Source organism: Hypanus sabinus, chromosome 5, assembly GCF_030144855.1.
Source record: "Hypanus sabinus isolate sHypSab1 chromosome 5, sHypSab1.hap1, whole genome shotgun sequence".
Lineage (NCBI taxonomy): Eukaryota > Metazoa > Chordata > Chondrichthyes > Myliobatiformes > Dasyatidae > Hypanus > Hypanus sabinus.
In genome coordinates, this window is record NC_082710.1 from 108020902 (window position 1) to 108034623 (window position 13722).

At 40.2% G+C, this 13722-nt stretch overlaps 1 protein-coding gene across 1 annotated transcript in view; it reads right to left on the reverse strand.

The window, feature by feature from the left end:
• si:dkey-219c10.4 (high affinity cGMP-specific 3',5'-cyclic phosphodiesterase 9A) overlaps window positions 1–13722 on the reverse strand; it is a 129266-nt gene that overhangs the window by 91364 nt on the left and 24180 nt on the right. The window contains exon 2 of the mRNA XM_059970312.1: window positions 954–1115. Coding sequence (XP_059826295.1) covers window positions 954–1115 — 162 coding nt within the window. The remainder of the gene's footprint in view (window positions 1–953; window positions 1116–13722) is intronic.

The window sequence follows — 13722 nt, forward strand, 5'->3', positions numbered from 1 at the left end:
TTTACAAAAGATAGGATTAAATATATAGATGCTCCAAAGATAAAATTATTGGTTATTTGGGGAAAGAAATAAATATATATACTAAAGTTATTATGAACTCCATGGAGCATGTGGGGATCTTCCAACAACCAGGCACTCTTCCTTTCTTTCTTTCTTTTTCTTTTTCTTTTTCTTTCTCTTTCTACAGGGATATGTAAGGGGGGAGGGGGGAAGGGTTGATAGTTTTTTTTTCCTTCTGTAACCATTTGAAAATTCATTTAAAAAAAAGTGTACCCTGTTCATATTCCATTGTCTTTCAGTTTCCTCGTTTAATTCAGCATATTTCTGGTGTCTTTCACTTACTGATTTCTGTATGTTCAGTGTGTTTGGAATGGATATATTTATTAAGTCAGCTGTTCTTGCTTTTTTGCCCTGTAATATTATATCCAGAAGGATGTTACAGATTGTCCTATCTGTAATAACAGGTTATTATTATTATTGCTTCTCTTTTTGTATTTGCACGGTTTGTTGTCTTTTGCACACTGGTTGCTTGTCTGTCCTGTTGGGAGCAGCCTTTCAATGATTCAAAAATTAAAAGTTTCAAAGCACATTTATTGTCAAAGAATGTATGAATTATACACCTTGAAATTTATCTGCTTACAGGCAGCCACATATTTCTATTGCATTTCCTGTATTTACTGTGAATGACCACAGAGAAATGAATCTTAGTATTGTATAAGGTGATGTATTTGTACTTTCACAATAAATTTACTTTTGAACTTTGAATTGTTCTCAATTGCCAATAATATGATGAATAACTACCATGAACTGCTCTATCGTATCATACTGAATAGTGCTGTACTCTCCAGGTTGTTCTGAAATGACTTACTGAATGTCCCATACAGTACCATACTGTCCTGCTCTGCATATGCTAGACTGTCATGTAATGCAGTATTAAGTGTAATGATTCTTACCCAAGGAATCAGTCTTACAGTCAGCAGCAACAACTTCCAGTTTGTATTGGGTTTGCCGAGTATTGGATTCTAGCTTTGGTGAAATGTTTATAATGCTGCCTTTTACGTTGTACAATTTCAGGATATCATGGGGACCAGCCTCGGCAGCAGCTCGGAATATATCTGAAATAAATGAAACACAAGATGTGTTAATGTAAATTCCAGAATACTGCAGATGCCATAATTCTAAAATAAAAATAGAAAATGTAAATATTCTCCAGGTCAGGCTGATTCAGTGGGTTGAGATCGGAGCTAATCTTTCCAGTGCAGGCTGTGGTCTGCAACTAATGGGCTTCTGTGAACTTATTTTTGTGAACCTCAGTTCTGACTGCTATTTGCTTACTTTTATTATTGCATGGTTTGTTTTTCTTTCTCTGCACATCAGATGATCAACGGTCTTATTTTGTTTTAATGGGTTTTATTTTGTGGCTGAATGTAAGGAGATGAGTCCCAAAGTTCTATAAAGTATACATAATAATGAATATACTTTGAAAAACAAATATTGGCCTCCTCCCTACTATAATGAACAAAGCCCTTGAACACATCTGATCTATTTCTGGGTCTTTGTTCTCATCCCGCTACCACGCACCTACATTAGGAATAATTAATAGTGGAAAATTAGTTACAAACTACCACCACTGTATTTGGGATGTGAGAGGAAAGCCACGCTGTTACAGGGAAAAAATATGCATACTCCACGTAGACAGATGTCAGAGGTCAGGATCAAATGGGGGTTGCTGAAACTGTGAGGCGGCTACATCACCTACAGTGTGTGTATATTCGAGGGGTTAGAATTTCAGAATCAGATTCGATATCACCAGCATATGTCATGAGATGTGTTGTTATGCAGCAGCAGTACTCTGCAATATATAATAATAAAAACTGTTAATTACAGTAAGTATATATGTATATTTCAAAAATTAAAAAAGTAGTGCAAAAAGAGGAGAAAATAGTAGTGATGTAGTGTTCATGGATTCAATATCCATTCAAAAATCTGATGGTAGAGGAGAAGAATCTGTCCCTGAATCGCTGAGTATGTGCCTTCAGGCTTCTGTATCTCCTCCTTGATGGTAGCAATGAGAAGAGAGCATGTTCTGGTGATGGGGGTCCTTAATAATGGATGCTACCTTTTTAAGGCATTGCTCCTTGACACTGGGGAGGCTACTGCCCATGATGGAACTGACTGAGTTTACAAATCTTGGCAGCTTAGAGAAGCAAGGCTGTAATCCTGAGGCTTTATAAGGCATTGCTCAGACTGCACTTGGAGTATTGAGAGACATTTTGGGCCAGAGGGCACAGCCTCAAAATAGAAGGACAATTCTTTAGAACAGAGATAAGGAGGAATCTCTTTAGCCAGAGGGTGGTGAATTCATATCCACAATCAGCTGTAGAGGCCAAGTGATTGGGTATATTTAAATCAGATATTGATGGTTTCTTGATTAATCAGGAAATCAAAGGCTACTGGGAGAAGGCAAGAAAATAGTTTTGACGGAGATAATGGATCAGCCATGACTGAAAGGCAGACCAGACTTGATGGACCGAGTGGTCTGATTCTGCTCCAATGTCTTCTGGTCATATAGCATGTTTTGTTAGTCTATGTTTCAAAACGCTAACAATGTGAAGGCTATAAATCAGGGGCCCTTTAATTGAATTATCAAGCCAAAGTCAGATCTGGCTGTTCAGGAGAAGTAAAAGATCCTGTACCAAAGTACAAGAAAGATAAATGGTGTTTCTGCGATTATTCTTCCCTCCATTAATCGAATGAAAGAATTCTCACATGCTAAAACTCTATCCTTAGTTGCTCCAAAAGGTGGAATTTCCCAGTGGCCATTTTAATTCCACTTCCCATTCCAGCATGTTGGTCCATGGCCCCCTCTACTACCATGGTGAGGCCACTCTCAGATTGGAGCAGCAACACGTCATTTCATTTGGGAATGAGCAGCAATTCCATTTGGGTCGCCACAAATCTGATGGCATGAACATCACCTTCTCTAACTTCCAGAAGAAGAACTCTCAACTCATGCTCTCGCTGTTTTGTTTGCACAATTTGGCTTCTTTTGCACATTGGTTGTTTGTCAGTCTTATGCATAGTTTTTTTTAATAACACTTGTATTTAGCTTCCTATAAATGCCTGCAAGAAAATGAATCTCAAGGAAGTTCATGGTGACGCATGGTTTACGTACTTTGATAATAAGTTTATTTTGACTTTGACTTGATTCTTGGCCCAAACATTTTGCACTGATTTGTCAATAATCTTCCTTCCATCAGAAAACCAGGAATGATACTGCCCTTACTCACAGAACATTCAACTTAAAAAAAGCAGACATCAAATTTCTATCACTATTGTCACAGACATCTTACAGAAGGATCTTATTATTCAATGTACTGTATTCACTAAAGAGTTAATATAATATTCACAGTTAAATTCCCCTGACCTCAAGCAGGAATGGTGCTATTAGAACATTTTCCTCATTATCATTCAGTGTAACTATATATTCCATGTGTCAGGAATCAGGAACAAGTCAGGTTCATCTGCTTTGCTTTAATAAGCAATAAGTGGCTACTTATTTTGGAACTCATAATAGCCCCTTCCAGATGGTTCAGCAAGGTTTCATTCATGGCAATTTATGTGTCAATCAGAAACTCTGATGCAAAAGATATCCACTTCTGCTATTGGATCTGATTCGTGCCTTGTCATTAACTGTACTCTGAATCCTGACATGCGAATCTCACTGCTAATGTGAATATTTTAATTAGTGACTGCTGACCTACTAAAGAAACCAAGCAAAATGATCATCTCAGTGGGGCTAATTATACAGGTCAGTGCCTCCAACACAAAGACATTTTTTTCTGATGGCTGAATATACATGAGCAGCAGATAATAAGCAGAATTGAAATAAACTATCCACTTGCAGTTCTGTGCAAAAGTTTAGGGTGCCCAACACTTTTGCACAGTACTGTATTTGTTAATGTGGAGTGGAGAGCGAGTTTGTAAATCTCATGAGAGGAAAGGATATTGGCAATGGTGAGGGTGTAGCGCTGTGGGAGGGGTGTGAGACAGGTGGCAGAGGATGAGTGCCAGGAGTGTGGGGTGGCACAGAGACAGACACGTACAGTCCTGAGGCAGCAGTACAGTGAAATTACTGCAGTACTGCGTAAAAGTCTTAGGCACCCTTGCTATAAATATCTGCAAAAGACTTCTGCACAGTACTGTATGTTTAAGGTAATCAAAGATTCAAAGTACACTTATTATCAAAGTATGTTTGCAGTATACAACCCTGAGATTTGTCTTCCCACAGACAGTCACAGAACAAAGAAGCACCATGGAACTCGTTTAAAGAAAACTGTCAAACCCTCAACGTGCAAAAAAAGAACAATTCATACAAATGGAAAAAAAAACAAGCAAAAAATACAGAATTCAAAACACCAAATCACAAAGACATTGAAAGAGCCCAGGCATATTCAGTTCAGACACATGTATTAAAGGATTTTGGAAAAGAAATTGATGACCAGTATTAAACCCCTACATATGTGTTGCCTACCAGCTATATACTACTCTCCACTTTCAATTCAATGAAAATTGTGTACAGACCTCAAAAAATCAGCACTCTATTTTCATATTTATGTTTAGTACTGACTTTGAAAGACTATTTCATTTATATTTGGTTTATTGTAATTATACTTCTGTTACAATTACATGATGCTGCTGTGATGAAGATTTTCATTGGACCTGTGTACACCTGTATGTAAATAAACACGACCTTGACTTTCGTTCCAACTCCTTCCACAATAACTATTGCTCCCCGTAATGACCAGGAAGTGTTTGTTTTGAATCTACCTGCTCCCCACACTGTCCTGTAGATGAATAAATTACTGCTCAAATCAAATGTTCTCTGTTTCCCAAATAACAGTCACTAACAAAGGAAAACAATATACAAAAAAGACTAGTTATACCATTGTTCCTTGGCCAAAACTAACAGACAAACTACATTTCCAGCTCATTTTAAGATTACATGAGATTAAAGAGACACCAAATGAGTAATGAATGTTGCATGGTATATAACTAAATTCTTCCAATGGCCAACACATCCAGTCTACTGTGGATTTTACAATTTATTCATAGGATGTAAGCATTGACGGTAAGGTCCAGTTCTGATTTCCCATTGACATGGGGTGCTGAGCTGCCATTTTGAATCATGGCCGCTATTACAGTGAAGGGATTGCTGCACTTAGATAGGGAATTCTGTGAACTTTTCCAGTGATAATGAAGAATCAGGGACATGTCCAAAACAAAATGGTGTGCAGCTGGGAAAGAATGTCCAGTTGATGGTGTTCCCACCCAGCATCTGACCTTTGTCTTTCAAAGTGATGCCTGTTGTGGGTTTAGAAGCTGCAGCCACAATGTATCAGTAGTAAAGTGAATGAATGACAAGCCAAGCAAGAACAAGGAGCTGATTATTGACTTCAGGAGAATAAAATCAAAGGTCCGTGGGTCAGCTCTCATTGGAGGATCAGAAATAGAGAGGCTTAGCAACTTTAAATTGCTCAGTGTTATTTTGGAGGACCTGTCCAGGGCCCAGCAGGAAAGTGTAATTACGAAGAAAGCACGGCAGTGCCTCCACTTCGTTAGGACCTTGTGAAGATTCGGCATGACATCTAATACTTTTGCAAACTTCTACAGATGTGCAGTGGAGAGTATATTGACTGGCTGCATCGCAGACACAAACAGGTCTGCAGATGCTGGAAATCCAAAGCAACACATACAAAATGCTGGAGGCATTCTGCCTGCCGAGTTCCTCCAGAGTTTTGAGTATGCGCTTTGGCTGCATCACAGCCTGGTGCAGAAACACCACTGCTCTTTAACAGAAAATCCTACAAAACATCGTAGATATGGTTTTACCACCACAGGTAAAGCCCTCCCAGCCACTGGGCACATCTATCTGAAACACTGTTGCAGGAAATCAGCATCCATCATCAGTGACCCCACCACCCAGGACGTGCTCTCTTCTCCCTGCTGCCATTAGAAAAGTACAGGAGCTTCAGAACTCACACCACCAGATTCAGGCTCTTAAACCAAAGGGAATAATTTCACACAACTTCACTTGCCCCATCATTGAGATGTTCCCATAACCAATGGACTCACTTTCAAGGACTCTTCACCTTATGGTCTTGAAATATATTGCTTTTTTATTTATTGTTATTATTTCTTTCTTTTTGTATTTGCACAGCTTGTGTCTTCTTACCCTCATTGAACACCCTAGGTGGTCCTTCATTGATTCTGTTATAGATATTATTTTATAGATTTATTGAGTATGCCCACAAGAAAATGAATCTCAGGGTTGCATATGCTGGCAGATATATACATTGATAATAAATTTACTTTGAACTTTGAAGTGGCTTACTTAAGTGTTATTGCAGCAGAAACATAATTATAGACTGTTCCACCATATTCTTAATTTATGGCTTGGACAGACAGACAGACATATTTTATTGATCCCAAGGGAAATTGGGTTTCGTTACTGCCGCACCAACCAAGAATAGTGCAGAAATATAGCAATATAAAACCATAAATAATTAAATAATAATAAGTTAATCATGCCAACTGGAAATTAAGTCCAGGACTAGCCTACTGGCTCAGGGTGTCTGACACTCTGAGGGAGGAGTTGTAAAGTTTGATGGCCACAGGGAGGAATGACTTCCTATGACGCTCAGTGTTACATCTCGGTGGAATGAGTCTCTGGCTGAATGTACTCCTGTGCCTAACCAGTACATTATGGAGTGGATGGGAGTCATTGTCCAAGATGGCATGCAACTTGGACAACATCCTCTTTTCAGACACCACCGTCAGAGAGTCCAGTTCCACCCCACAACATCACTGGCCTTACGAATGAGTTTGTTGATTCTGTTGGTGTCTGCTACCCTCAGCCTACTGCCCCAGCACACAACAGCAAACATGATAGCACTGGCCACCACAGCCTTGTAGAACATCCTCAGCATCATCTGGCAGATGTTAAAGGACCTCAGTCTCCTCAGGAAATAAAGACGGCTCTGACCTTTCTTGTAGACAGCCTCAGTGTTCTTTGAGCAGTCCAGTTTATTGTCCATTCGTATCCCCAGGTATTTGTAATCCTCCACAATGTCCTCACTGACCCCTTGGATGGAAACAGGGGTCACCGGTGCCTTAGCCCTCCTCAGGTCCACCACCAGCTCCTTAGTCTTTTTCACATTAAGCTGCAGATGATTCTGCTCGCACCATGTGACAAAGTTTCCCACCATAGCCCTGTACTCCGCCTCATCTCCCTTGCTGATGCATCCAACTATGGCAGAGTCATCAGAAAACTTCTGAAGATGGCAAGACTCTGTGTTGTAGTTGAAGTCCGAGGCATAAATGTTGAAGAGAAGAGGTGGTAGAACCATTCTGAGGAGTCTTGAGGTGAGTTACCTTCCACAGAAAACTGACCATATTTATTTGATTGGGCCAAGACCCTATGTACAGTACATTTATGGTGAAGGTGTTGCTGTTGAATATACAGTGAAAAAAATGCAATTGATAAAGTTTATTGCCAGCGATGATAATGAGAAGCTTTCTATTCAAGGAGTTATAATGAGATTTGTTATAATGAGTACATTCTTATTCGAACATGCACCACTTATTACTCTCCACTTTCCTCCCTGCCTAGTTTTGTTTGGAGCAAATGGAAATTAGTTCTCAAAATGAGCAATTCCCTTAGAGTTGCGGAGTATTTCTAAGACATGTAGATAGGTACTTGATACTAGGATGAATTCTTACATTTAGTAGGTAGGATTACAAGTTTGAATACAGTCATATTAGATGTTTATATTGAATGATAGAGTGGGCTGGGAGAGTCGTTCAGCTCGGGCAACTTTCCTGCCTCTTGTAAAGACAGTGCAGTGCTTCCAGATAATTCCATATTTGCTACATTCTCCATTTCTTACTCATGACCTCATGAAGTGAGAATGGGTAAGAGGGGAGTTTCTTTGAGAGCTCTGTCAATCTAAAGTAGTGGTGGAGTTTGTCTGATGAAACTTAATGGAGAGGAGAATATATTGAGAGGTAAAGTGCTACTGTGGAACACAATTATTAGGATGAAACCAGTGCACTAAGTATTTTGTGACCCTCTTATTTTGAAATGGACTTTCCTGCAGTCGTGAGTATAAAGTGAGTAAAGCAGGGGTCTAAGCACAAAGCTTTGCGGTGCACCTGTGCTGGAGATTATGGAGAAGATGTTGTTGCTAATCCGAATTGACTGTGGTTTGCAAGTGAGGAAATCCAGGGTCCAATTGCACAAGGTGGTATTGAAACCAGGTATTTGAAGCTTATTAATTAGTATTGAGGGGGATGATAGTTTTTTTAAAGCCAAGCTGAGGTCAATAAAGAGCATCCTGATATATGCATCTTTGCTCTTCAGATGCTCCAGGCTGAGTAAAGAGCCAATGACATGGGCATCAGCTGTGGACTTGTTGTGACAGTAGGCAAATTGGAGCAGATCCAATTCACTTCTTAGCCATTTCATCACCAACCTCTCAAAGCACATGATCAGAGTGAATGTGTGTGCTACCAGATGATGGTCATTGAGACACCAGTATAATTGAAGCCTGCTTGAAGCAGTTGGGTACCTCAGACTGCCGAAGCAAGAGTTTAAAGATATCAGTGAACACTCCAGCCAGTTGATCGGCACAGGCTTTTAGTATTCAGCCAGGGTGGCGCAGTAGTGTAGTGGTTAATGCAACACTATTACAGCTCGGGGAGTTGTAGTTCAATCTTGGGATACTCTGTAAGGAGCCTCTGTACGTCCTCACCATGGAATGCGTGGGTTTTCTCTGGGTCCACCGGTTTCCTCCCACAGTCCAAAGATGTATCAGGCAGGTTAATTGTTCATTGTAAATAGTCCCGTGATTGGGTTAGGGTTAAGTCGGGGTTGTCGGGGGTTGCTGGGTAGCTCATTTCAAAGAGCCCGAAGGGCCTATTCCATGCTGTGTCTCTAGCTAAATAAATAAAGTACCCCATCTGAGCTGTATGCTTTCCATGGTTTTGCCCTCCGGAAGGATGCTTTCATGTCAGCTTCAGAAACTGAAATCATCAGGGTCTGTGGGAGTTCGTGAAGGTTCCTCCATGTCTTGACAATCAAAGCGAGCATTGAGCTCATCTGGGAGTGAGGTCCTGCTGTTGCCCGCATCACCTCAATGACAAGCTTTGAGAGTTTGGTCAGGGCTGGATTTAAATCCTGCCTGAGCAAGGATCTGAGCCCACTCCGTTTTGCCTACAGCCACGTCTTAGTTATTTTGTAATTTATAGAAATGTTGTCTTTGCTCTGTACCGCTGGCAATAAATTTCACATTATATAAGACAGTGATGATAAACCTAATTTTGATCTGGTCTACAATGCCACCTATTTTAGTATCATCTGCAAACTTACTAACAATGCCTTGTACATTATCATCCAAATCATTTCCATAAATAATGAACAACAAAGATCCCTATAATACACCTCTAGACATAGGCTTCCAGTCAAAAACAACCTTCACCTTTTGCATCCTACCATCAAGACAATTAAGAACCAGTTAGCTGGTTCCTTTGTGATCTAAGTTTTCCGTCTAGTCAATCATGTGGGACCTAGTCAAAAGTATTTTATATTTGGAGATGCAACACAGTATCTGGCTCTCCTAGCCCAGTGAGTCCGCACCCACTCCCCACTCTCCCAATTACACCCATGTGACCAATTAACCTCCTAAACCATATGTCTTTTGAATGTGAGAGGGACACAGAGCACTGAAAGGAAACCCACAGAGTCACGAGGAGAACATATGGACTCCTGACAGGCAGTGTCGGGAATTGTACCCAGGTGGTGTGACACTGTAGTAGTGTTTCACTAGCCGCTATGGTACTGTGCTGCCTGTCTTCCCAATGTAGCAGAATCTTGAGAATTAAAAATGCCATTCAATGTCAGTTTTGCAATTTGGTATAGAGCAGTGGAAAGGTTTGGATAAAGGGATATTTGAAAGAAGAGATATTTATGTAGCTGTGAAAAACACAGGGAACCAGAATCCTGTGCATTATTTCTAATATGCTAGTCAATCTGTTCATGTCAAATCCCCATCTGTAATACTTCAGCAAAGCTAGTGTGAATTTGATGAAATATTAACTATTTCATGAAATTGAAATTCAGCCCAAAATTTATTTTATCTAAAGATCTCACAATGGAAAGCATCCTGGTTTGAACAAAAGCAGTGCGTAATTAAAAAACACATTTACAATCCCTTTCCAAATATAAATGAAAGCTTCTCAAAAAAAACTTCTATAAGTGATCCCAACCCACTCAATTTTATACTACTAAAGAACGAAAAATGCTGTCACCAATTCTGAGAGCTGAACAGAAGTGTGCTGTGATTTTCGTGCTTAGTGGGAAAAGAGATTTATTTGCACAATTGTTAAAACCAGCAATTTCAGTTCTAATTGCCAGCAGCAGATGCTTTTGTGAAACTGTCTGAGGTTTGGGCAGATGATATTTCCCTTCAAAGGAACTTAAGAATGGTAGTTTTTACAGTGGAAGTACAAACACAGAATAATGCATTCTGACCTTGGCATAAAGAGGGAAACATCTCCACAGAGACTGTAACTACAGGGGTCCGTTTGTTTCAAGATGTGAGCAGCATTTCTATCAAACATCCATTCATGTTACGGCAGCTGTAAACAAGGAGTTTGGAGGAAATTCATCCTCTTGTTTTCAAAGATAAGACAAGCAATGTCTTTGTACTGGAGCCTGATAGTACGAGAAAATAACAGTTGGAAAAGAGGCCAATTATCAGCATCCACTTCAACAATTCTTTTTCAGATTTATAGATTTGTTTTAATTAACCCAGTGGGTGTTTTGGTTATTACTGAACCTCTACTTTGTTAAACTAAAGAAAATAAGACTGACTAGCACCTATTGCTTTTCAAAGCAAATTCATTTGGAAGCATTGTCACTATTTTTGGAAAACATGGTGTTACGTATCCCGTAACTGGATAACTTACCAGCAAAGATAGAGAGGTCCGTTGAAGTCTGATGTCACTATTTTCGAACGTTTTTATTTATAAAGGGGCACAAAAGTAAGGTTAATACAAACATTCAGATAATATACGTCGTCAATACTCAATCTAAAGCACAGGTATAGTAATAATCATCATTAAGAAGTGAGCTCTACTGTTGTCTAGGGGTTAATAGATTGTCCGATGGAAATATAAAAGTCACTCAGAAGTCTGCAGACTTTTGCCTTTCGGGGAATCGTTGGGTTTCACGTGTTTTAGAGGGATCGGTGAAAAACGGAACAAACTTGCCCGGGTCTTTATGAAGCCACTCCGTAAAATCAGGGGAACGTTGTTTCCCCGTAGTTAGTTCGAAGTCCTTCTCGGTATTATCAGCCACCCGCTCCCCAGGCAAAGGAGTTAGGAGCACACGTGGCATTGAGTGGCTTCCAGCTATTACGGGAGCACTGAGTGAGGGTGTCCTTCTGGTGCATCGCTGGGGTACTGGCTCCTGCAGTCCCCTTTATCTTGACTTGCAGAGTTGTAGATGTCCATCAAAGTAGGGTGATGTAATCCCCACCCCCACATTGCCCGAGGGTGTCCATATCCATGGTAGCTGTCACGTAGCAGGGACATGCAATTCACACAGGTGCCTCTAAGAACAATGGCCAAAACCGTTGCATTGTCTCTCACTTCCTGGGTCCGAGCCCCGAATTAATAGCGATCTTGCGGTTCTCCGGAAGGAGGGGGCTGCTCCCGCCCCTTCGGCCCCTCAGAGCTGTGGTACATTTATAACAATGGAAATCCACCAACACTGTTCCAGGCCTAGATTCTTCCAGTTTGCCTGTTCTGTTGTAAGTTATTTTCTCAGTTCAAACAAGGTTCACTTCAAGGACTTCTTTCAAACTGGAATTGAAACTCTGTCTACAATATCAGTTTCTTTCTTTAGTCCACCAGGCTGAACTTCTGATATCCCCTGGCCTCAGTTCCTGTTCCAGTCTAGTTTCTCTTGCATCACCTGTCTCAGTTTTTATGAACCATTCTTGTTCAGAAATCCTTTCTTCTATTCTCTCAACCTTATTTCACCAAACACACCAGGTCATTATGTTGCATTAATAGTGCTGCATCCTGATTCCACTCTCAATTCCAGGTCATACCATGATTTAATTACTCTAACATTGGTGACCTTCTTAAGACACCAGAATTCTCTCAAACAACTCCTCTATCTCTCTTTTTCATCTCCTTAGTTTGTACTTAGGATCATCTCTGTAACCTGGCCTTTGGTAATCTATCCTGATATTTGCTCAGTTTTGTTTTATTCTTTTGAAATTGACATGCAGCCAGTACCCAGAGCAGACACTTGAAACCACAATGTTGGGTTGGCTTTTTAAACTTTCAACCTAGCCCTTTCCTACCACAGAGCCTTCCAATTTTCTTTCATGTGCCTGTTGAAGAGTCTCTTAAATATCTAATGCATCTGCTTCACCCACTACCTTGCAGAGCATTCCATTCACTCTCTGTGTAATAAACTCACTTCTGACATCCCTGTACTTTCCTCCAATCATGTTGAAATTATGCCCTCTTATTTTAGTCATTGCCACTCTGGGAAGAAGATGCTGACTGTTCACTTTCTCTATGCCTCTTATCATCTTATACACATCTACCAAGTCACCTCGCATCATCCAATGTATATTCTGATCAAACTTTTCTCACTAGACATGCTCTTTAATCCAGACAGCATCCTGGTAAATCTCCTCTGTACCCTCTCTCAAGCTTCTAGATCCTTCCTATAGTGAGGTGACCAGAATTGAACGCAGTATTCCAAGGGTGGCCTAACCAGAGCATTATAGAGCTACAATTTTACCTTGCAGCTCTTGAACTCAATCCCCAACAAATGAAAGCCAACACATTCTTGACCACCATATCAACATGTGTGGCAGTAGTCAGCGGGAGACACTCATGGAGTGAGTACTGTTTTGGATTCGCTCCACAACCTTTACTTTTTTTTAACCTTTGATCACCCTTATTCAGCTTATTTTTACCTATACCGAAAGTTTCTTTGTTAATTTTTTTTTTGAACTTACTGATAAGAGTTTGTCGTGAACTTTTGAAGATATGCAAACAGAAATGTCTCTCAGGTCTAAGGGACGAGAACCCGGACGCAATCCAAACGGTAACGGAAAGAAGCAGGCTCCGCCACAACAAACTCAATTAACTTATGAATTGTTTATGGAGGTTTTGGACAAAAAATTTGATGAACTACAACAATTTTTTTTAAAAAAAGATATAAAGGCTTTTCAAGATTACATGGTTAAGACGGATTCAGTAATTAACCAGCAACAAGCTCTTATCGCATCTCTGCAAGAAGATGCTCGGAAGCGAGATTTGACTATTGAAAAACTGCAACAGGATTTAATTTCAACCATTAAGCTGATGGAAGCCCTTAAAGCCAAGAGTGACGATTTTGAGAATCGGTCCAGAAGACAGAACCTACGTATACTTGGTCTTCCAGACGGCATAGAAAAAGATGACCCTTCGAAATATTTTGCTCAACTATTAAAAGAAGCGTTTCCAACGATTTTCCCGAATAACCCTCCTTTATTGGATTGGGCACATAGAATTCGGCGTCGATCACCGAGTGCTTCAGACAAACCTTCGGTTGTAATTGTCCGGTTCCATTATGTACACGACAAAGAACAACTT